The sequence below is a fragment of the Homarus americanus genome, unplaced genomic scaffold (genome assembly GCF_018991925.1).
Source record: "Homarus americanus isolate GMGI-L3 unplaced genomic scaffold, GMGI_Hamer_2.0 scaffold11022, whole genome shotgun sequence".
Classification (NCBI taxonomy): Eukaryota; Metazoa; Arthropoda; class Malacostraca; order Decapoda; family Nephropidae; genus Homarus; species Homarus americanus.
Genome location: NW_024737068.1, coordinates 15,904,671 through 15,930,528, shown reverse-complemented (window position 1 = coordinate 15,930,528; position 25,858 = coordinate 15,904,671). Strand labels below are relative to the sequence as shown.

Genomic DNA, 25,858 nt, shown 5'->3' with positions numbered 1-25,858 from the left:
GACAAACATAATCTATTTTTTTTCTGGTAAGTACGGTGTCAGTGGTTGTCTTAAGGTTTGAGAGGCCCTTCAGGTGTGGCCTTTGGACCCCCTTACAACTGTCCACAGTTTGCAATTTCAAATTCTGTCATTACTAAGGAATAATGAAGTCTCGGGTGCAATCTAAGATTGAGAGAAAACGGAGAACTCAGGCTCCCTGAAGCGATGAGAAAACGAACTCCTCAGACAGGGGGACTCAAAGAAAGGCAGAGCTATATGTTTTGGGGCCTATTGAACGTAATATACTTTACTTTTGCTTTTATCCTCTTCGCCACTGATCGGCTCGTTAGCCGCTTGGGCGATCGGTCACGCCTCTGATTACTTTTCCTTTTCATTTATCCTATTCACCAAGAGATCGGCTCGCTCGCCGCCCTGGCGATCGGTCACGTCTCTGTCACGCGCTCTTGGCAAGTACTGGGCATGCACCGGCTCCTGAATGTACCTAAACCCGCTCCAGTGTTGGTCAAGTCTTGTCTTGAAAGAGCTCACACTCGGTGCCGTCACAACACTCTCTGGTAGATTGTTCCAAGAGTTTACAACCCTCACTCCGAAAAAGTTTGCCCTCACAGTTTTCTGGACTTGCGGCTTCTTCAATCTTGAGCTGTGACCCCTTGTGGGGCGAGCGTCCGCCAGCTCCAAGTAAGGACACTCAACTGAGCAGTGCCCCCTGAGATGCTTATACACCTCAACTAGGTCACCCCTTGCCCGTCTGTAGCATAAGCTAGGCAAGTTCAGGCGCTCCAATCTCTCACGGTAGCTGAAGTGCCGAAGTGCAGGCACCAGTCTGGTGGCCCTCCTTTGAGCATTTTCAACCAACTGACAGTCCCTAGCATATCTCGGGGACCAGACGGGGTGACAGTACTCCAGATGGGGAAGCACTTCACTCTTGAAAATCATTACAAGGGACGGACCATCTAGTTATATGAACGACCTTCTTGTAAGACTCAATAATTTATTGGCCTGATTTACCTTCTTCTCGCAATGGCCCGAGAACCTCAGCTCATTATCAACATACACACCTAGTATAAGGGCCGTGCCTCTTATAACATTTTTCTTTACTTTAATACTTACAACCATTGGTAGCGTGACGAGAGGAGGCTCGTGGGTATATGTAATGATAGTATCAAGTAATAGGGAAGAAATAACGGTAGATACTGTAGGTAAATAATAGACACAATATACCAATACAAAATTTATTTAAACATTAATATGGAGGTAGGGGAAAGAATATATATACCAACAGACGAAACCTGGTACTATGCCCTCAGGCTCAACATACTCACACCACTACTGGGTGGACATACTCAATAACACAAACTCTTACAGTAACTTAGCACCATTAAGACCAGGGGCAACTGCCACTACAACACTCAGTCGTCAGGAGTGATACTCAAGCTCCCGCCATGGGGCCCAGCCACCATGGGGTATTTTCCAACGAACTCTGAAGATCCCAGTGGAATAACTCCACCACACAAATAGCCCTACTGAGTTAGACACTCAGCCACCAATGATGGGGGCTGGTAGTGGTGTGTGATTGGTGATCCGGGGTCACCTCGCAGGCCGAGCGTTAGGGTCAGACGAGCCAGCTATGGGGCCCATAGGTAGTCTGAAGTGTCTGACGGTCGGGTTTCACGAAGGTAACTGATCCTTCTGGACCTCGGACATCTCCCCAGACATAGTGGATACAACATCCACGCTACAGACACGGCCTAGGCTGCGTTAGGGACCTGTATGGGTGAAGGGGCGAGCACTTACTAACGGTTGAAATGCCCGCGGCACCTTCACTCAAAATAGGTCAGGGAGTCCACTTCTATTTCGATGAATTAATTTACTGTACACTCTGACGTTGAAACTGAGACTATGAACTCAGCTTCATTCCCTACTATTATCTTCACTAACAATGCTCTGCGTGAGCTATCAGAAGCAAAATTAAATTGATTACAACGGGTTGGATGGCAACAGGGCCTTACATACAGCGTCTTGCTACGAAATCCGCGGATTATATTCAAAGTTCCCTTTAGACAAAGACGGCCTATCGATGACGTCATCAAGGAAACAGAGAAAACGGGGACGTTTCCACTGGGGGACTCAGAAGGTTTTGTGGACGTTTGAGCGTAATATGAATCCTTAAGGTTTTTAGGTTAGCCGTCATCACGATCATGACACTAGGTCCTTCTCACATTCAGTCTCAAATAGTGCAGTTTCTTCATCCTGTTGGTGCGGCCCAGGTACATCCTCTTACACTTCGTGACATTGAATCTCAGCAGCCATTTCTTCGACCATTCTTAGAGCCCACAGAGGTCCTTCTGCAGCGCTTCACAGTCTGCTTGGTTCTTGATTTCCCGAAATAACTTGGCGTCATCGGCAAACATTTGTATGGAGGAGTGTACAACGTCAGGCATGTCATTTATGAAACAAACAAACAACAGCGGGCCCAACACACTGCCCTGTGGTAACCCGCTTGTAACAGGTACGGATGCACTAGCGTAGCTAGGGGGGGGCCCCGGGCGGCACTTTGGGGGCGGCACTTTTGGGTCTGCTCATCACCCATATCTGCAGCTACTGGAGACGTTAATCCATCCCTTTGTATCGGCGGCAAGTTAATCCTTGTCGTGTCTGACCTAACACCTGACCCACATCATCACGGCCACGTCATGAGCTACACCCTTGCTATGCGCCCCCCGCCACACACACAACCTGTAACCTGTTGAGGATTCAGGAAACTTATAAAGTTTAAGTATGTTTGGTGTGTATTTAAAGCATACTATATTTGAGTATGTGAAAGTACAGTAATATTATAATGGTACGCAAACTATTTAATATATATATATATACATATATATATATATATATATATATATATATATATATATATATATATATATATATATATATATATGAGTGAGTCACTGTGCAATATGTATTTTTGTGGGGGCACGGGGGGCAAACTCAAGGGCCGCCCCGGGCGGCACACACACTCTAGCTACGCCACTGTGTAACGGATGATGATTTCATGCCATTAATCACTACACACTGCTTGACGATTCGATTCGTGAAGGCTATTCTATTCAACGCTCTCAAACAGAAAAGACCTTCTCTCAACAAGATTCTCACCACACAGCAACTCCCTAACACTGCATTGTACATACAATATATATATATATATATATAAATATATATATACGAAGTTATATTCGTGTTTTCTTCTTTCCTTTTGGTATATAGCATATACCTAGATCACTGCACCTACAGTGATTTATTTGTATATATATATATATATATATATATATATATATATATATATATATATATATATATATATATATATATATATATATACGCCATTGTGAGTTTCCTTGTCACCTCCATCCTTAGTGCGAGATCTCCTACATGAGCCTGACAAATAGAAAATAGCCTAAACACAAAGAGAAATTTGCCAACTGGCCCCATACAACACACTACAGGCTGGCTGTACTGCACACATTTTCTTGCCCCCCCCCCTCTTTTTGATACTCCTGGACCCTCTCCAGCACCAGGTGGTGACGTCGACGGGTCATGTATTACAAGTCGTATATAGAGAAAGGAAAACAATAACCAATCATAAGTAGGTGAAGTCGGGGTGAATGAAATTTTAAATGACTCACGTGGGATTGACACAAAAAAGGTTTAAATTAAGAAACACTGGTGTAGGGTGAGTGTAGTGTACCCTGGGCCCAACAGATGGCGGCCACTGACACCAACACACTGAGTCTCAACTGTCATAAACCTCTGTGTTAAACTATATTAACCTCATCAGTTTATTACACATGAAAATGAAGAATGGGCCATAAATCAGAAAGTATCAATATGTATGTTATTATATACAAATCTAAACATTCATTAGTTGTTTAGCAGGACGGAGTTACAAGTGAAAGAAGGAGTTAATGCACAGAACCGAACAGACTACCATAGAAAGCTGTTAGAGGAGTGGAACTGTCAAGTGTTAAGGTCACAGATCACCTTCATCATGACGTGAGTAGATCATGAGTCATTTCTTTGCCATCCATATGTTGTAAGTCACATACTGTTGGCTGTTACTTTAGCCTCTTGACCTTCAGAAGACTAAGGAAGTATGGACGGCCAGGTCTTGCTGAGTGACCCTGGTGTCTCCTGAAGTAACATTGTTGTCTCCTGAAGTAACATTGTTGTCTCCTGAAGTAACATTGTTGTCTCCTGAAGTAAATAGGTGTTTATTTGGTAAAGGTGTAGACAATGGTCACCACCAGAAGTTGTTTGTTGATTTTCTTTATTTTTTCTTAGCCTTGTTGTTTTGATGCTTTTAAGTATATTAAAAGAAACGACAACTTTATATGATGATCTTAGGTATTTTTTAAGAATTTTTTTCATTTACCTCTATGATCATAAATTCCTTGTTAGTGGGCAGGGCATGAAGGATGTGGGAAATTTCTGGTTAAAAACACTGTGAACACTGATGTCATGGCACTAAAATTATGTCTCAAGGTGTATTATAACACTAAAATCATTTTCTTACCTTTAATGAGTCCCGCGTTACAATTTTCCTGCTTCTCCATTGATCGTTGTTGACACCCCGTATAAATTCTGTACCATTAATCCTGATCCTTTAAATAAAATTAATGTGCATATTTATGAACTTTACATTACGTTAATACCGGTCTATTGTTCTTTTGTTTAGTTATTTAATGCATTCTCTCTTTATATCTATATAGAACCAATAATTGATGTAAGTGTGTCATATTTTTACTTTTACAGGATCTTTTAGACTGATTCCATTCTCTTCTAATTATTTTGGATACCATTAACCCTCGAAACAATCCTCTATTAACTGCGTCTCCTCACATCCTCACTGTGATGAAGTGCGTAGGTTGTGATTATTCTGTTGATGATTTATCAGACATAGTTCTTGATGAATCTCGCTTGATATCTTTCATTTGTGACTATGGGTTAATTAAGAGCACTTGCAAATGTCCAAAATGCGGAAGACTTACATATTACGAAAAACAACAACTTTCAATGTAATGCGCGATCCTACGAATATGTCCACAGATGCCGTAAAATTATATAAAAATAATTAATAAAAAAATTATGCATAGAACGTAATAAAACCTGACCTAACACACCCAACCTATGGGTATGTTAGGTCAGATTCTATTAGGTTCTATGTATTGTCCTTTCCATTTTTGTTATTAATATCATAATATCAGTGTGTAAAAAACATTTCAACCAATTCCAACAATTCCTTCTGGTGGTAGCCATTGTCTACACCTTTACCGTTTATTTTTCTTCTATATTTATTATCGGAACTTTGGTTGTCATTGTGGAAGAGAATTGTACACACCCTCGAACACAGCCACGTGATAGATCACCTTTTACTGTACCACTGCCAGGTATGTTTGTTGTAATAATAATACTATAGGTAAATTTACATAAGTGGGCCCAACTCAATTTCTTAATTAAAACATGTTTTTTCACATAGTTCCGACTATTCTAAGATACTTTTCTTCTATGGCATTTCCTTCGGAAATTTATATTTTTCAAGTATTGTATTTGCTAAAATTACCAACAGTATTACTTGTTTAAAGCTGAGGGAAAATGTAAGGTAAAATACTAAAAATAACACCAAACAAACCTTTGAAATCCTGATCTAATGTTTCCTAACTTGTAAAAATCTTAAGACTCACTTTAGAGTTTATGGATCCTTCCTCATCTGTACACTGAAAACAACACATACTGGAAACCAAAAACAACGCCATCACCTACTAAACACCGAAAACATGAATAAGGTAAACGTTGATAAATGTATACTTAACTGCTGCGAGTGATTTCGCCAAGAAAAAAAAATCATTAATGCATGACTTTTGCTGCTTTTTTTATTGGAGATGTTATTTTCAGGAGGAAAAAAAATAATATTTTCCTTATTTAACCTAACCTAACCTAATGTATTCTCCTATTGGGGAAACGCTATATTTTCAGAGTAGGGTCATCTATTATATAGCATGGTAATGCGATTCAGACAACCCGCGCACTACGCACTCCCCCTTCCATGGCTCGCCGATGGTATTATAATATAAATTATAAAAAATAAACACTTCCTCAAATGAGAACCCCGTCACTCGCAATTAACAACAAAAATTATGGTGGAAAAGCAGTGTGTACTTGCTGGAATCGTTGGCAGCATTAATCTACACGTTAAACTAAACTTTTTATAGTTTTAGGTATATAGTGCACGTAGGCTGTGGGAGTATATGGTACAGTTTCCTGTGTGCATAGACAATGCAGGTAAATGACAATGGTAAACAGTAAGGCAACTTGACCAAGGATAGCTGACAAAGCTGTCGTGGGTTAATATTGACGAGTAACCTGCCGACGCATTATTTGTTTTGATTTCTATTTTCTTACTGTCAATATTTAGAAGTTGCCACCACCAAACTGAATATTGAGTCATATATGGGGAGATAGAGAAAAAAATATTTATGCTATAATGTTTCCGTCGGAAATTTATAGTTTTTGAGTTATTTTAACTTTTATTTAAAATATTTGGCCAATCTAATTGACTTTAGAATGACTGGCAAGTGTAGAAGTGAGAGTGCTGGTGGTGCTCAGAAGAAAAGGAGACAGTCAATTACTTTTGAGACGAAAATGAAGATAATAATGCAGCATGAAAATGTAAAAACTGTAGCAACAATTTCACGCAACTTAGGCTTCTCGCTCTCGACCATATCCACTATTTTGAAGGACAAGGAAGGTATTCGTGATGTAGTGAAAGGAACAACACCTATAAAGGGAACTATAATATCGAAGAAAAGACAAGGTCCCATTCATGAGATGGAAAAATTACTTGTGATATGGATGGAAGACCAGATGCAGAAGCGTGTACCCTTAAGCCTTCTAACCTTACAGGCTAAGGCAAGAAGCCTGCTCGAAAGCCTGAAAGAGCAGGCAGGAGATGAGTACGATCAAACCTTGACAGCAAGTCATGGGTGGTTTCAAAGGTTTAAGAAAAGCTACAGTTTGCATAGTGTAAAGGCGAGTGGAGAGGCAGCAAGTGCTGATGTTGGTGTTGCCGAAGCTTTTTTAGGAGGAGCTAGATCGTGTCATCGTGGAGGGAAATTATTTGCCTGAGCAAATATTCAGTGTGGATGAAACTGGCTTATTATGGAAGCGCATGCCTGAATGGACATACATCCACAAAGAGGCAAAAGCAATGCCGGGATTCAAGGCATTCAAGGGCCGACTCACACTTCTGTTGGGGGGGAATGTAGCTGGTTTCAAGATAAAGCCCTTCATGATATATAATTCAGAGAACCCAAGGGCTTTTAAACATGTCAGCAAACACACACTGCCAGTGTTTTATTGCAGTAACAAGAAAACATGGATGACCCTAGTACTGTTTGAGGATTGGTTCATGACTTGTTTCATTCCACGAACCAAGGAGTATTGTCTGCAACAAGGGATTTCATTCAAGATTTTGTTAATTTTGGATAATGCTCCGGGACACCCACCACACCTGGACGACATGCACCCTGCTGTTAAGGTAGTCTACATTCCACCTAACACTACCTCTATCATCCAATCCATGGATCAAGGTGCTATTGCTGCTTTTAAAGTGAATTATTTACATACGACCTTCGCTCAGGCTGTTGCTGCTACTGAAGGTGAGAAAACGCTCAGAGTTTTTACGCCGGGACTCGAAAATACGTAATTTGGAAAAAATTTTGTATGTACTGCGGCGGTCGTATGTTCGGGTGGTCGTAAGTCGAGGAGTACCTGTACTTGGTTAGTGCTGTCTTTTGCCTTCCTTCTGAAAATTTTATTATGATTTATTTAATGCACTAAATGTATATATTTCGTTAATAATTTGGTTGTGCAATACATGATTACATTTTTCAGGTGAGCAACATGTCATGAACTAACTGAATTTGCTCAAGAAAAGAAAATCTATAGCCAAAGAAGAGGAAACAGATTTAATTATAGTTCACATCAGTTCAAGTATGTCTACCAACACTACTATTGATACTAGTGGCTGTGGGAAAGATGCATTGACAAATAGTTATGGCTGGTTTGTGCAAGCACTGCTAGCTTCTTTAGCATTTGGTCTTCTGGTTTGTAAGTAAAAATGTTACTTAGTTTTGTTACTGAACTTTACTAGCAATTGTTTAATTAAAATTTTATCATGTTGATACTGGTTTCATTGTACAGTCTTGTTCAAGATTCTCCGAACCCTGCTGGGGACAGCTGGCAAATCAATGCTGTTTGTTTACTATAATATGTAGTAAAAATTATGAATGAATGTAAAAGTGATCGGTGATTGGTTACTTAGTTCCCCATTGCTTAATTAATTGTTGGACTTTGCTGTTTCGTATTATATTATACTTCGTACTATTGTAAACAAGCGGCCTGGAGTTGCCAGTTGTCTCCAGCAGTGTTCGAAGAATCTTGAATGAGACTGTACAACAGGTCCCAGTTTTATAATACATTATTATTAACCACTAAATATAAAAGCCTTTATAAGTTGTAATGAGCAGTACTGCAGTGTTAAATGGGTAACAAAGTTCCAAATTTACTCTTGATCTGATATTATGTGGTACAGTATATCAGTGTACTGTAACTGCTTATCAGTTACCAGATCTACCTTAATACAGTACAGTTTGAAGTGTACAAGCACAGTATTTCAAATTCCTCCTGTAAAAGAAGCTTGAGTTGGTTTCTCTTGATTTTTATTTTGCACTTAAACTAATATTGTCCAATGAATTATTGTTTATTAGCTTATTACAAACGAACAAACAGACAAAAGAGGCTGGTCAAAACTGAACGAAATCATCACTTAAAATGACAGTGCAATATTGTCCAGCGCTTGATTAATCTGTTTGTATATATGGTTTGTCCTCCTCTGCCACTTTTGTGTGATATGGATCAAGGGTAAAGAGACTTGTAAAGAAAGTGGAGAAGTGCTGTGTGAGAGAGACCAGGAAGGACTGATATAACATAAACATATCCAAAGCTTGTATACCGGTACCTTATAAATTTTTTTACTGTACTTGTTCAGTGAAACGATTCTGTGAGCCGAAGAAGCATCGAAGGTCGTGGCTGGTGTGGTTCTATGACACTTCCAAGCAAGGTTTAGGAGCCATGATTGTTCATTTTTGCAACGTCTTTCTCTCAGAAGCATTCAGAGGGGATCCATGTACTTGGTAAGTTAAATATCCTGCTATGTACTGTATATGAATATACTGTATAGGAGAACTGACTGCAGTATAAATTTAATTTACAATTTTTGGTTAGTTTTATTGATGTACCGGTAAGTCTGTTTCATGTGCAGTGAACAAATTATAACATCTTGGTCATTCTTATCTCTAGCATATCTGCCCTCCATATTATTTTTGTGTTCTAAGGCTTCTGCTAAAATTATTTTATTTGAGGATGACTTTCAAGTAATTGGCCTGCAGCCAAAGTGTTCATAATCAATATTGATATCAAGTCCACTTTAAAAGGAAAAAATAAATATTAATATTGAAATCATACTTTTTTTTGTATACAGTATAGTCTGCATTTACGCGGTCAATTGAACCCGTGGAGGTCCGCTTAAAACGAGAAACGCATAAACGAAATAACAGAACATATTGGATTAATTGAAATAGAGACTGGGCCGACTCCCAAACTCCACTTTTCCCGACACAGTACGTACGTTGTAGCAAAAATAACATCTTAATTTTATGATGGTATGCACACACAATTAATATTTAAGAGAAATATCAATAATATTAGGTTTTATAACACTTACGTAAGTAGAAAAGATGGCTGGGCGCACGGGGATGGGGGGTTGGTTCCGAGGCAGAGAGCAGATTATTGGCCCTCACCTGTATCAATTGTATCACTATCCACCACACAGGCTTGCAGGGCCTCTTTGTGAAACCCCTCAAAGTCCATATCCTCACTATCACTGACTTGGGCTGGCTGTGGTGGGTGGTCCCATGGTGGAAAGTGAGACTTTTTTTATTTAATTTTTTATTTATTTTTTAAATCCATTTGTCCTCTCCGTTAGACTTGTCCTCTCCTTTAGTTGTAGGGTGGTGAAGCATCAGCTGTTTTAAGTTTGTTTTAGTAGGATGTGGTTGTTTTTTTATATAAGGGATATCCACTAATTGTCAAACAGTGCTGAATGGCCTTATGGTTCCAGTGCTTGGCCTTGAGCCTAAATTCCATAAATCAATCAATCAAGCAATTATTTATTCTGTCCTTTAATTGGTTTTGTTGGACTACTACCATTGGGGATAGGAAGGTGAGTATAGCACTGAAGAGCTGATTGGTATTTTGTATTCCTCTTTTTTAGCTGGCTGTATTATAGAGAGTTGCCTGATCCTGTCTTAAGGTTGTAGGTAGTGGGATGGTCCGGAGAGTCCATTTTAAAGTTGAGTTATAATCAAGCAGCACTGCATCCTTCCCTTCTTTTTAGGTGCTGAGGTTTGCTGGATCTGAAGTGGAAACCATGATGATGTCAACTTATAGCCAATAACAAACAAATAATAAAATGGAATTTAAATTTCTAATCTCTACAAAAACACCTTTATAGCCTTAGGTCCTTCTTTAAGGTGCCATCATCCCACATCTTAAAGTATTCCAGTTTAAAGGTGAAGACAGTTTTTTTATTTGAATTTTAAATTCCAGCGAAACAAATTGGGGTCTTAGGGCATGGTAATTCAACTCTGTAGACCTGCTAGGTGATAAATATTTGCTCAGTCCCATTCAGATATAAAATAGGATCTTAAGATCAATCCATCATTTCATGTGGGTCTGATTTCTAAGATGTATATGTATTCATGTTATACTTCCAAATATGTGACATTACATTATTCTGTTTTATTTACAGGTACATCATTAGCTTTTTACTTGACTCAACGCTTGGCTTGGTTGTCATCTGGGCTGGGATTAGACTCAGTATATATGTTGGCCAGAAGCAGGGTATCCCCACCATTATCTTTGGGGAGTATGGTAAGTACAGTACATGGCAACTCTCTCTCTCTCTCTCTCTCTCTCTCTCTCTCTCTCTCTGAAAAACTTTTGTAAGGATTAAATAAAAATAATACCAATAAATAAGTTACAACAAAAAATACTGTACTGTATTATTAAAACTGTAAATGAAAGTTCAACACAATCCCCATTTGCATACACTTCCTGCAACACAGATCAACAGGGACTCAACCTCCTCACACTCCCAAGCAATGCTCCCCCTGCACTCTGCTCCCTAAAAAAATTATTATAAATGAATAAAAATAATAATAATAATAATTTTTAATAGGCATAAATGAATACAAAAAGAAAAACCAGAATGAGCAATGATATATGTATGTTGTGTTGTCAATAGTATGAGGAACAATTGAGACCCTGCAATTTTTGTGGTGCCATATGGCAGCAGGGTCTACCATTAGACAACACAATATGCCTCCAATATCTTTTTTTTCACAATATGTACTGGATGTAGTAGGATGGTGTGTGCATGTAATTGTGTAAAAATAAATAAATGAAGTTATGTATATCTACCCGAAAATACAAGTTGGAAAACAACCCTAACACCTCACAGCTTGGCCCAGTAGCCCGGTGGTTACAGTGACGAGTCTAACTTGGCTACAATGCCGCCAGTGATGTTAGCAGACGCAAATGGAAAAAGAAGGTTTCTGTAACTGTAAATCTTCATTTATATCAGGTAATTGTAGATTTAAAAATAAATGTTGCAGGTATGACATTAATAGATAGTAATGCTTGTAAGAGTTCAGAAATGGTTACTGCTTAGCTCTGAAGAGTTGGGTGCCTGCCATACTGATGTTAATTGTCTCAGGTTATCATCATCAGTACAGTACACTACAGGTGGTCCCCGACTTACGAATGCCCGCCGGTATGAACGTGGTTAAATTTGAAATTTTCGGTATTTTGTATTTACCTCATGACTTATTTTTTTACTTTAAGTTACTGTATTTTGTCATTGTTTCTTCTTTTGTCTTAAATCAGGTGATTTTAGATGTGCTGTATACAGTATAAGGACTTAGGCTATGATATAGTGGGATTTTAAACATTGTTCTGTACGTACGGTACGCACATTGCATGTGTTACGACTTATGTACAACTCCAACTTAAGAACGTCCTCAGGAACGGAATCCGTTCATAACCCGGGGATCCAGCTTTTATATTTGCAATAGTTAGTTTTTTAATTATTTAAAAATAAAAATAATGTCTGTAAGTAAACCACGTGTACTGAGCAGGGGAGGGGCTTTGGGTTGTGTGCCTCTGCCAACTGACCCTTAGCAACAGATGCTAAGGGTCGGTCGGCAGAGGTAACACATCCCACTGCGATATAGTGTGCGCACTTATCTTGTACTGTATAATTTTAGCTTTTTTATGCTTCCATTATTTTTCATAAATATTCTCTGCTGAAATCAACTTGACAATCAGTGACAAAGAGGATAAAGTAAACTTACAGCAGAGGTGGTTGTGTGGTGCACATTTAAACTGAAACAGGCCTAACCAACCAAGTTGCCAGATGCGCTATTGACAAACTGCCCACTGCTTCCTCATTTACCATCACCTCCCACACAGAATACACTCCCATGATCTTCATATTTCTTCTTTTATAGTTTTATATTATATTTTCTTTATTTCTAAGTCACATTAGAGTATTGAAATGATTTTTCCACAACTTTTATAGTTTCATTACATGTAACAATGTCAGCCAACTGACTACTGGTGCGGCTCTCAGAAAAATTGACTTCTTTAACAATTATTCTCCTCTATATAAACGATGTGGCTTAGAAACAAAGAAAATATAATATAAAACTATAAAATAAGAAAACAAGAGGAGCATGGGCATGTATGCGTGAGAAGTGAACATGTATGGAGGCGGTTCTAGCCAAGGCTTTGGCAATAAACTATGTGGCTGACGCACCAACTCAGGAGCCTCGTATATTGTTACTTGTAATAAAACTATAAAAGTTGTGAAAAAATTAATTACAATACTCTAATGTGGCTTAGAAATATGGAGAATATAATATAGAATTATAAAATAAGAAAAATAAAGAGTATATGTGGGAAGTAAATGTGCTATGAGGCAGCGGGTCACTGGGCTATAAATGTATCATGGCAAACACACTCACCACAGTTGCCGCCACACATCTGAGTCTGCTGAGCTGGGTGATTGCCTGAACTATTTTTTTTTTTTTTTTTTTTTTATTCTTTCACCACTGATTGGCCTGTTACCCGCTTGGGCAATCGGTCACGTCTCTGTTATTTTTCCTTTCTTTTATCCTCTTCACCAAATGATCGTCTCGTTACCGCTTTGGCGAACGGTCACGTCTCTGTTACGCACTGTTGTGTTGTGTACGGGGTCCTCTCTGTACAGAATAACATCATCTGGCATTACCCATATGAAATATTAAAAGTGGCATCCCCACAGTGAAGTGGTTAACGTGAGCTTACCTACTGTACCCCTAGATTCTGTCTTTATGTTGTTTCATGAACCTTTATTGGACCATTCAATACATATGAGACATCACTGGGACGATGTAGTTGTGTCAAGGCTATCGTTATGTTTTGCTAGATTTACGTAATCATTGGACACAACCGGGAACAGACTTTGTCTTTCACTGTACACCAAAAATTTTCATTATAAACCTGTTAATGATATTTTGACATGTTTGAGGATATATTTTTTTCCCTTATATGTACATACCTGTGTTGAAGCTTTTATAATGGATGGTTTTTGGAAAATGACATCTGATTTATGGAAATTTATGTTGTATTACTCTGCAGGTCGGCCTCCATCTGTGCGAGCATGGGGTCATCAGTGTGCCCTATATGTGGGCATCATGGTGGTGGAGAAGGTCCTTATCACAGGGCTTTTAGCTTTCCAGTTTTGGTCCAGCATAAGGGACCTCATCTTGGCTCCTATTACTGACCAACAAGTTCGAGTAGTCATCGTTGTTCTAGTCATTCCTTTCTTTATTAATGTAAGTATAATTAGACCTCAGTCTTCCATTTTATACCTAGTCACTGATTATTTTTCTAATATGCTCTTTATCAGCCATTTTCAGTTATATACATCATTTCTTTTACTTTGCATTGGAAAAAGCAGTTTTTTTTTTCTAAAAAAATATGCTGTACAGTGAATATACATTAATGTAATAGCAGGTTGACAATCCCATATCCGAAATCCTTGGGGCCAGATGTGTTTCGGATTTCGGAAGTTTTCGGATTTGAGAATGACTAGGTTAGGTTAGGGTTTTTTTTTTTTTTTTTTTTTTTTTTAAGGGATTAGCCCACCCGCGCACAGGTCACCAACCCACATCAGGGCCTGGGGGGCGAAAATGTAATAATAATAATTCATAGGTCCTGGTCGTGTTTCTCACATTTGATATTTTTTTCATTCTTGCATTTCTTTTTTATTATTATTATTATTATTATTATTATTATTATTATATATTATTATTATTATTATTATTATTATTATTATTATTATATATTATTATTATTATTATTACTACTACTACATTACTACATTTTCTCCCTCCAGGCCCCAATGTGGGTCAGTGACCTGTGCCCAGGTGGGCTGATCCCTGGTAAAAAAAAATAAATAAATAAATAAATAAAAAACAATGGGGGGGAGGGGGGTGGGGGTGTGTGATGCTCCACGAAAAAACTTTTGGTTTTCAGAGGTTTTCGGAATTTCGGATAAGGGATTGTCAACCTGGTAATTGTCTTTGTAAATATAGACCATTTATATAACCTGCTGATTTTCAGTGAGTGATGTTAAGATCACTCACTAGAATATTCAATGTTAATGTCTGCCATGTTCATAGGTTTAAGATCCTAGCCCTGTGCTTGCTTCAAGACCCAGCAAGATTGATTTTTGGTACACTTGATTTACATCCTGAGATAGCTTTACTCTTGTCCCATAGCACTCACCTATATATATAGGATGGAGGCCTTTGACCATCAAATTTTCCTGCAGCAAGTTACACTATCTTTATCCTTCTCTCGAGAACTATACAAATTTTCTAATGAATCATCCTTAGTTAGATATCTGTTAAGGCTTGTTTGTGTGCTCATTAAACTAAACTTTTGCTAAAAAAAAAACTGCTGAAATATACAGGTGTAGTGCAGGAAAACCTTTGTTCTTAATTTTTTTTAATATGTATCACTCGTGTAATAACGAACCAAAATAAACCACAACAGCAGACAGATGCAATTCATCTTTGATAATAAATGTTTGTACTTGGTTTTGGATAAGTCAGTTCTGCTATAATGCCATAGTTGTGTTCTTGTAAAACATCGTGTTATAGAAATTCGCGTAATAGAAATAACAGGGCTTATGGAGAAAATAGGGTTAGGTGCAGATTACTACTCGAAATTGAATAAAAATTATTTGCGGATTTGGTGATTCGCGGCCATTTTGAGAACCTGGCCCCCGCGAATTTGGGGGCCCCCTGTATGTTCATGTCTGACTAATTGTTAAATCATTCCAAGAATAGGTTAAGTTGGTCAGTGACCACATTTTTGATTGGAGACAACTTTGAAATTCATCCATATATCCTAAATTTAATTTACCCCCTCCCCCACAGAAATAGATTGTTACATTGTAAAATACAGTCAAACAATCAGCAGGTCGAGACCTGTTTCACCCCGGGAGATGTATGTTTGTCTGTTCCTTTTGAATATTTGCTCATAATCTTAGATTTAATTTAGCATTCTGTACCTGATTTTGTGCACTTATAGTGATTTTATTCATTATTACTGAATTGTAGATGTTTGTATTTTATCTCTGAGAACTTGAAAAGATTAATAAGCACCTTACTGTAGATAACTTGGTGCTTAGTGCAAGCCACTTGTGTTATATCTTTTAATTTTGTGTCTTTGGAATGTTGTGAGTCTTACTTGTTTTGACAGTTATTGCTTCCCAGAAGAAATCAAACTAGAATTCTATTTTCCTTCTTTGGGTCCAGGCAAGAAAGAGGCTCATATAATTAAAAAAGAATGAAGATGCAATAAAACTTCTGTTATACAACCCCAGGGCTTGGGATCCTGGGGCTGTGGTCCATCACCACCCCAAAATGAACTCAGACCTAGGGTGTGTTACTAGTGGTCACCAGCCAAACACTTTTGATGTGTCACATTAATGTTGGTCTTATGATTTTGTTTATAAATGATTCCCATCATTTCCCTATTACTATACTGTATATTGTTTATACTAAAAATGGTAAATCAAGTACCAAACACCATTATAATGTAAGTTTGGAGATGGCTGCAAGTAGTATCTATGGATTTTTTTAAATTTCCTGCTATTGTTCTTCATATACCAATGTTTATATATTTATGGTTTTAAAGCAGTCATTTCCTCACCAATAAATAAAACTACATGTATGTTATGTGCCACCAGCACAGTGATCAGAATCATTATATTATAAAAACATAACATACTGTATAATTAAGGTAAGTTTTTAAAGGACTTTACTAAATATTTAAACTAGTGTGTTTGGACCTGAGTGTACTTGGGAAAAGTCTGGTGCATGATTCACACTGTATGACACACCAGGTGATATCAATATAGATTTTTGATGAATATTTTACAGTGCATTACTCATCCACTCATCACCAGAAAGCAAGTTGAAAATAGCTTATAACTGTACTCCAAAGTGGGGTTTGTTTAAAAGAAGCAACTTCTTCAATGAAAGTAAATTTGAATTTTATTGACTAGGCTCTCATCTTCTGGGTGACCGACAACTTCTTGATGTTGAAGGTAAGACAAGCAGTCAGAGATGAAGAGAATGCCTTATCAGATGGGTCGTCTGGCTCAAGAGGATATTCCAAGGTAAGATAACATTTACCAGGTAACAAATTGAAATTAGATCTTATAAATACTCAAAGCTTAAGGACATTTATGAAAAGAACAATAATATTCAATTAGAATCTTTAAAACTCATCCCGCTTCTCTGTTACTCCCAGAACTTTCCAACATCCTGCTTCTCTGTTATTCCCAGAGCTCTCCAACATCCTGCTTCTCTGTTATTCCCAGAGCTCTTCAACATCCTGCTTCTCTGTTACTCCCAGAACTTTCCAACATCCTGCTTCTCTGTTATTCCCAGAGCTCTTCAACATCCTGCTTCTCTGTTATTCCCAGAGCTCTCCAACATCCTGCTTCTCTGTTATTCCCAGAACTCTCCAACATCCTGCTTCTCTGTTATTCCCAGAGCTCTCCAACATCCTGCTTCTCTGTTATTCCCAGAACTCTCCAACATCCTGCTTCTCTGTTATTCCCAGAGCTCTTTAACATCCTGCTTCTCTGTTATTCCCAGAACTCTCCAACATCCTGCTTCTCTGTTATCCCCAGAACTCTCCAACATCCTGCTTCTCTGTTATTCCCAGAGCTCTTCAACATCCTGCTATTTTTCTTTTAGAATTCTCCATCATTCTTCTTCTCTTTAGTTCCCAGAATGCTGTGATTTACAAAGAAAGAAAGCTGATGTATTAATGGTATGCAATTTATTACAGTATACCTGTATATATCCATAAAAGAACATTGGTGAACTTATTAAGGCTTAACACTAATAATATTCATATTCAACATAGTAGTATTTTAAGTTTTTGTGTCAAAGAGTGTATGGCTAAATCGAATTTAAGGAGTGTCCTTTAGTGGAGAAGATAATAAATTTGAGTTAAGTAAGCCTGATCATATGACTACCTGTGGTTAGGTTAGGTTATAGTAAGTTTAGTTAAGTTTGTGTTTGGCTAAATTTAAAACTGATTTGCTTAACCATGAAATTTTTTGGCCAAAATATTCAAGCTGTGTATAGTACATTACTAGGTTAATTGCAACTAGTCATAATATACCGCCTCTAATTTCATACCTGGAGAATTATCACTCAATCTTTTGAGGAGAGAGTCAGTTTATTTTATTTTTCTTCTTCACAATGCTATCAATATCTTTAAACTTGTATATCTTATGATAAAAGTTATTGTAAGCATTGTAAATGCTCCTCATAACCTCAGGTTCAGTAAATATATAATTATTGGATGCTTTCCCTGTTAGCAAGATTGACAATGTTAAAAAAGTTCCATGAACAAGGTTCTTAACCCTAAACCACGGTGGCATATATGTCAATGAACCATACACTCCAAAGGCCAAAATTTAAGGATTTTTAAAAATAATCCAATAAAACTTATAAGTTGGGATTGGACATATAATATGACATAGATAATGGAAAAATTATAAGAATATTTTATCCTCACTCGTTATTGGATCCTCTACCTGCCTCTGATATGAAAACAGTAATAAGAGCTGCCATCTGCTGGAGTTGGAAATGCAGGTGGGATGCTGTCAGAGCAAACAAGCTCCGTGACATCCACCCTGCTTTGGGTGCCTAGGGATATGAGGGACTGTCATGCCGCCGAGAGACTGCTTTAGCCTGCTTCTGCATTGGCCACACACTGCTGACTCATTGTGGTGACTGCCTATCCCATTGACTATTCAATACCTCCTAGTGGAATGCCCCAGTCTCAGAGATCTTCAGTGTAACCACCTCTCCCAGTGCCGGGGATAAGATGGGTCTTACCGTTTCTTTTTGGTGTTGGGGGGAGGAGTGGATAATATGGGAGGAAGACAGCCTTCTACACAAGCTTTGAGTTTTATTTATTAACATTTAAATGGTTTTATGAAAGTTACAGTAGAACCTCAATAAATCGGTCTAATTGCGGCAGACCCCAGTCCGAAAAATGTGAAAGTCTGAGAAAAGCAAATACACTGATATCCCGGTTAGCCAGAACAGTTGGTGCAAAGCACTTCCGGGGATGAGAGGTTTCCGGCCAACCAGACGACTTTCTCAAACCCGGAATCTTTTCTGGTTACTGGGAAAAGTTTCTGAGTGTCTAAACTAGACATCTTGCACACACAGACACTAGCCCACTTCCCCAGAATGTTTCTGGGTGCTGGGGATGTTTTCCTTGAGTCTAACTACCGGAGTCTGTAAATGCAGTTCTAATTAAGTTAGAAACTCCATTTCCTTTCTATAATAATCCAGAATAGTTTATCTAAAAGTTTGATAAAATAAATATATTTGAAAATTAAAAATCTTTATGATATGGGAGTGAGTGAAGTTATGTGTTACAGCAAAGACTGGTATTTTCCACTCGCATGGAGCAATGTCAGGTCGGGTAGGGTAGGGGATTAGTGGTCTCATATTACTGACCTTCTGATGGAATGTCAGGTCACCCTTTCTTGGCTGGGGGATTAGTGGGTCTCATAACCTGAAGATGTCTTGAATAAACATGAAACCTAAAGTGTACATGGGTTATATTCAGGGAGAGGGTAGTGGAAGCAAGTGTGCCGACACGGGGCCAAGGGACAGCAGCGCACCCTCCACCTGCTCTACCCCCTGCCCGTGAGGTGGCACTAGTTCCACCTATCAGCTGGGAGGAGGCGAGCGCCTTGTAAACAATGGCATTTCTAACCACACCCTGCAAAATACAGTGTACTTAGCAAATGCTGCAGCTTCTGAGAATGGGGGGGGGGGGTTACTACTAAGAGCAGAGACGTTACCGAGAACAAATTCTAGCTTGAATGTCATGTACACTAATACTGACACGTTCCTTGATAAGAGAGAGGAGTTTGAAACACTACGGAAGGTACACCAACCCGATATTGTAGGAGTTGTAGAACTGTTGTACAAGAACAGGAGAATCGACCCATGGGCAGATAATCTTCAGTTCTAAGACGTTTTCTAGTCTGTGGTGGTGGTGGTGGTGGTGGTGGGGGATGGTAAGTAGATGCGTGTGAACCCACCATTTTCTGGAGGGAACTGAGACACTAGGCTTCTGGTAATGATGCACTATGCTGTGGAGGTGGCGACATAGGTACCCTCAGGGCTCATGAGCCCCGTACATCCCCCGCAAATTTCAAGTCTGAAGCTGGAAATATTCGATACTCATATGAGTACAACTGCCTCAAATGCAGTAAAGACATCCTCATACAAAGAGAACCGCTGGTTCAGGGTTAAGCTGTATGTTATTCATTTGACAATAATTAAACATAACCAAAACAACCCAAGAATCATTAGGTTAGATTAGTTTACATTTGTCTTAACCCTTAGGCCCCGGGTGATGTTCCAGAACGTCCGCCTATTTTCCCTTCTTTTTTTTTTAAGTTGATTTTTTTCTCTATTTATCCCAGCAGTGGGGGGGGGGGTGTTCTGCTAGCAGCACCCTAACCCGGGGCTTAAGGGTTAACCACTTTGATAAAAAATAATAATAAATAAATAAAAGGCTAGCTGTCCTGTTGGTGGTATTTTATCAGTGTTGGTCATCTTACTCCCAATTGATATACTGTACTGTATGTTTGTCCAGGTTCGATACAAGCCCCATGACGTGCATCACGAAGATGAGTTCGACATCCTCCTGTCATCATCCTCCAATGATGATGAACTACTGGGCAAACATGAGAATCTCCAGGAAAGACATGTTGGACGGACTGTTACATAACATAGTAACAATATTGTAGAAAATATCACTGGAAGCACATTATTAGATCACATGAAATATGCAAGGGATTTATGGGGTCCAGCATTCAGAAACTTCTAAAGGTACAGTAGTTATTATTAAAAGTACTTTTGAAGGTTTACTAATAAACCTTCATATCTGTCATATTTATTGTGCAGCTGATGTACATTTGCCACTATTACTTGTCATGTGTCTTAATTATAATCCCTTTGGAACACTTTTATTGTTCCATTTTAATATATGCATTACACAAGTTTTCCTGCAGTGGTAGGGGACACCACACTTTGTGGGGACAATGCTCATTGACAGTCCAAGGATGCATTTTAAATCATGTGTCAGGCAGTATCAATAGCATCACACATTTTAGTGTGTCAAGTGTTGTTCACTTGTCATTTTGACTGCCAAAGCCCCTTGTGTCCAGAAGACAACACCTCAGTTAGTGGGTGATAGCATAAGTTAGGTCTATTTATGTTGTAAATCTATCATTGCATAGCACTTTCAGTTTCATTATTAGAGTTAAAAAATTTTCTCACAAAATTCTCTTATCTCCTCAACTGACTCCTGTATTACACACTAAAACCCATGCTATTACCCCATTTTTGGGTGTGGTATGCATGTACGTACAGTAGAATCCCAGTTATCCAGTATCCAGGCAAGCTGTAGATTCAACTAACCATCACTAAAATGAACAATAGAAATAAAAAATCCTCCAAAATCAGCTTGTAAAGTAAGTTTGAATACCGCTTGCAATGAGGAGAGCTGCCATATTGATTGCTATGATAAACAATAAATTAAATACATAGCATAAATAACGTACAGTAGCACATATTTTATGTACAAAAATAGCTCCTTCCACACTCGAACCATCCTCTGGACAACGCGACCCACTTCAGCTCAGCTGACTTACAGGCGTGTGGCTGCTGCTCTGTGCTATGTGTATGCCATGACATCACATCGGGAGGGAGCGTGGCCTCACATTTATAACCCTCCACCTCAACACACATCCTCACCCACACTTAATTTTTCTTGTTTTATAGTTGTATTTTATATTTTCTTTATTTCTAAGCCACATTAAAATATTGTAATAAATTTTCCACAACTTTTGTAGTTTCCTTGCAATTAACAATAAAACGGTAGCTGTGATGGTGAGTCAGTAAAGTAGTCATACCACATGTACACACTCAGTTCCCACAAATACACACCTATGCTCTTCATTTTTTCTTATTTAATAGTTTTATATTAGATTTTCGTTATTTATAAGCCTCACCATTTCCTCTAATATGTCATGGAAGCCACACATACACAACATTGCTGAAGCTGCCTCCCAAAAGCTGGGAATGCTGTAAAGATGCCGTAGCTACTTCACTCCTGAGCAGTTACTTCAAGTTTATAAAGGATTCATTCGTCCTAACTTGGAGTACGGCTCTCATATCTGTGGTGGCTCTTCTTCTGTCCAACTGTTAGATAGGGTGGAATCAAAGGCATTTCGTCTTATTAACTCTCCTCGTTTAGTTGATAATCTCTCTTCACTTTCTCTTATCCGCAATGTTGCTTCCCTCACTCTCTCTCTCTCTCACTCTCTCTCTCTCTCTCTCTTTAACAGGTACTTTAACGGGCAATGTTAGGTGAATTTGGCATCCTGTGTACCGCCGGCAAGACCGTGGGCTCATAACACTCGTCTTGCCCGCAGTGCCCACCGTTTCTCTGTGGATGTCGGTCACACTAGAATAACCCATTATAGTACATCCTTCTTTCCTCACGCAGCCAAACTGTGGAATGCTTTGCCTTCCTGTGTTTCCATACTCTTACAATCTGTCTTGCTTCAAAAAGCTGGTTTTCTGGCATCTTCGTGGTGTAGATTAATATAATCTTTTTCTCTTCTATTTTTAATTTCTTTTTACTCTTATTTTTTCGCCCCTCCTAGGCTCTGTTGCGGGTCGATGACCAGTCCCCGAGTGAGCTATTCCCTGTGAAAAAAAAAAGAGTACAGGTGCTCCTCTACTTTCAAACGAGTTATGTTCCTAAGGCTTATTAGTAAATCCAACTGTACTCCTATAGATACCAAACATATAGTAAAAAATGAAAAGATAATGGATATTTAGTACAGCTCTACCCTACAATACAGCCTTAAAACCTGGCTCACTCTTCTCCTCTAAGGTAATGTTTGTTCTATCTGGAATGTTCTTCAAAATAATCCAGTCTCATCCACATTAAACACTTGCTCTGGAAGGTAACTCCCCTCAATGATGATGATGATTATATCTCTGAAAGTTTGTAAGTCAAATGTTCTTAAGTAGAGGAGCACCTGTATTGCAATGATTTTTCCATACAACTTTTGTAGTTTCAATACATGTAACAGTAAATGCAACAGCTAGGCTGGCGAGTCAGCATAGTTCAATTCCCACACATACACGCCCATGCTCTTAATTTTTCTTGTTTTATAGTATTATATTATATTTTCTTTATTTCCGAGTCACGTTGTTTATATCGAGTTGAGTAAGATAAAACTTCCTTTTTTTCTTAGATTAATTTGTGAGGTTTGTCTGTAGCAGTGTGTATTGGGGGATCCTAAGAGGGATTTTCAACTTGCCAGAAAAACTGTTTATCCGGCAACTCTCAATCTCCAAATGTGCTGGATAGCTGGGATTCTATTGTATCATGTTTAACTTATCTTTATAAAAGAAGTTGCTGCATATTTATGTGCCCTATTTTATTATAAATAACGGAAGATATGTTTATTTTGTTCATGATTTCACATCAAGTGTTACTATAGTGGAGGTGCTATATTTACATATTTTGGATTGGTCAGGCCTTCTTAATGCAGGAATTAATATTTAAAATACTATTGATCTATACCATGTTAAGAAGAATTATTTCATGTGCAGTGTAGAGTAAGTTCATTGTACTATGCTTCTCAGGGTGTGGTTTACAGTAAAATAGTGGCATTTTACATGAATATCTAATATGATTTATTCAAGTTTGGCATTGTAGTACAGTAGATGAAAATTGAGTGAGTATATGATATAAGGAATACAGTAAAAGGTCAGTCATTTGAGCGTTAGGTTTTCCAGAGTATGGAATTAGTTTTTTTATATTAATATATTTCATGAATTCTCCTGAAGAAATAACTTCCATGTTCAGTATTATAACATCAACAGTGTTCTTGTAAAGTACACCTCATACTTCGGGAACCATTTTCTACGGAGTAATGCAAAATATTGTAGTTTTTGTCTTATGAGAATGTATGTATGTATGTGTGGAGAGTATTGGTCATGGTGGTAGTATTTAGGCAGTAAGTCCAGATGAAATTTCAGAAGTCTTAGACCAGCTGAGATTTTCCATATTCAGTACATGGTAAGAAATTCAGACAGCAAATATCAATGGGGATTATATTTGTATACTTCTTTATTAAGTTTGTTGTATTTTTTGTCTCAGGAGGTACCGTATATACTTTAATGCAGTTGGTTGGCATTTCTAATTTTATAAAGTCATAAACATAAGTTCCTATTGAAACTTGATTTAGGGAATTCACTGGATAATTGTGACCCTGAAAAGGTGAACTTAACCCCTTGCAAGACAGGAGTTACTCTGTATTGTGGTCATATTTTTTTTATCACATCTAAAAACTAAAACAAACAAATGTAAGGATGCATTATGGAAATAGGTACCCATTCTGGTAAAACCACAAAGCACCTACAGTATAGTGTATAAACAAATAGATATATACCGGTAATCTGAAACCTAGACCTACATCCCAGAAAAAATACCTTTGAATTCAAGAGAATTGCTTAAAATTACATATCCTTAAGGACCAGGTGTTTGACATCAGCAGTGACCATGGACAGGTTTAACATTTTCTCTGAGATTTGTGATGCTACAATGTAAACCATGGTGGTAGCAAGCAACCTTATAATACAGGGTATTTAGTTTTGCGGGGTTAAGGTACAATGATTTTTTGTAAAAACATGTTTTTCATGTGTTTTTGTATGATTTTTCTGTTATGTGAGACTCGTGGAAGTGTACTGTATACACATCAGGTGTGTGTGAAAGAAGGATTTTGTGATACTACTATATTGCCTCGATAAAAATGAGACATGATTAATTAGGATATGGACAGAGTATATATCTTTGTGATCTATTGTAAGTGTGTTGAATTAAAACACAAGGTGGCTGCATTATTGTTGCATATTTCCAGAATTGGAAATATACAGAGATAATTTTTAACTTCAATAATATAAGATTTTGTATGAAGAACCTTGCATAAGAAGGTAGATGCTTACTGTGTTCACATTTGGGAATAAGAATGTATAATTAACCAAAAAGAAACCTAGGTTTAAGATTATCCATTGCTTAAAAATTAATCTTCCTAACTATCGATCAAATAATGTGATATAGGGATGGTTTAGGCCTCAAGTAGAGTGCCTTCGTCATTGGTGTTCAGACTGTGTCTCAGTCTTGTAGTCAAACTACAACTACAGTACTCTTTATAGGTCTTTTTTAAATTTGCCATACACGACTTCCTTGAGTAGTGATACAAGAGATTCTTACAGATGGTAATAACGGCATCTGTTGAGTAAGGGTCATAAGTTAGGAGCGTCCAAGTAATTTAGATTTTAGAAGTTGGGAACTTGTATTCTTTTAATGTGAGTACATTTTACTGTCAAGAAAATTGCACAGTGCAGTAGTTCAGTGCTTGCTGACAAAATATCTCCTGGAAAACTGTCCAGTAAATAATTCTTTTCTTTTGTGTGTTATGTGCGCTGTTTCTACCCTTGTTGTGCTGTGATTACTCCATTCTATATACTACTTAATAGATACTGTACCTGTATTCATCTCTATACCCTCTATCTATGAGATAACCAGAATTTTGTGGTCAGATTTTTGTGGGATCTTTTTATTAAGTTTTATATCTATTTTTATTCCTCTGTATCTTACTACAGTACAGTACTATCATTTCTACTAGTATTGGAAACAATGCTATTTGCTAATGTTGTTTTCTGAACTGTTACCAGTAAATGTTTTTATTATGTTGTATAAGGGTAATACTATAATTTTTTACTCTTAGTTATTGGGACTGGATACTTTTCCCACCAGCATTGTGCAATACAGTAGTAGCCTAATACTGCAATTCATTTTTAGCTGAACTGCAGATGTTGTAACCCTATCCTGGCATCATACTCATTGTGTTTGTATTGGCATTAACAAATGGAAGGCAACATTTTAGTGCAAGCTTCATTACCCTCACACAACAATTGTTATAATAATATTG

The 25,858-nt window shown here is 37.9% G+C and overlaps 1 protein-coding gene across 1 annotated transcript; it reads left to right on the top strand.

The window, feature by feature from the left end:
- The first annotated feature begins 3,738 nt into the window (after positions 1-3,738).
- On the top strand, positions 3,739-21,959 carry LOC121873016 (store-operated calcium entry regulator STIMATE-like). Its single transcript, XM_042376273.1, has 7 exons — positions 3,739-4,050; positions 7,948-8,163; positions 9,104-9,248; positions 10,925-11,046; positions 13,855-14,051; positions 16,796-16,909; positions 20,437-21,959. The coding sequence occupies exons 2-7, from the start codon at positions 8,049-8,051 to the stop codon at positions 20,569-20,571; spliced, it is 828 nt and encodes a 275-aa protein (XP_042232207.1). The 5' UTR covers positions 3,739-4,050; positions 7,948-8,048; the 3' UTR covers positions 20,572-21,959.
- Positions 21,960-25,858: the final 3,899 nt, after the last annotated feature.

Excerpts from the sequence above, each read along its gene's own strand:
- LOC121873016 (XM_042376273.1), top strand. The coding sequence starts at position 8,049 with ATGTCTACCAACACTACTATTGATACTAGTGGCTGTGGGAAAGATGCA. Across the intron at positions 8,164-9,103 it reads AGCATTTGGTCTTCTGGTTT|TGAAACGATTCTGTGAGCCG; the intron begins GTAAGTAAAAAT and ends GTACTTGTTCAG. Across the intron at positions 9,249-10,924 it reads AGAGGGGATCCATGTACTTG|GTACATCATTAGCTTTTTAC; the intron begins GTAAGTTAAATA and ends TTTTATTTACAG.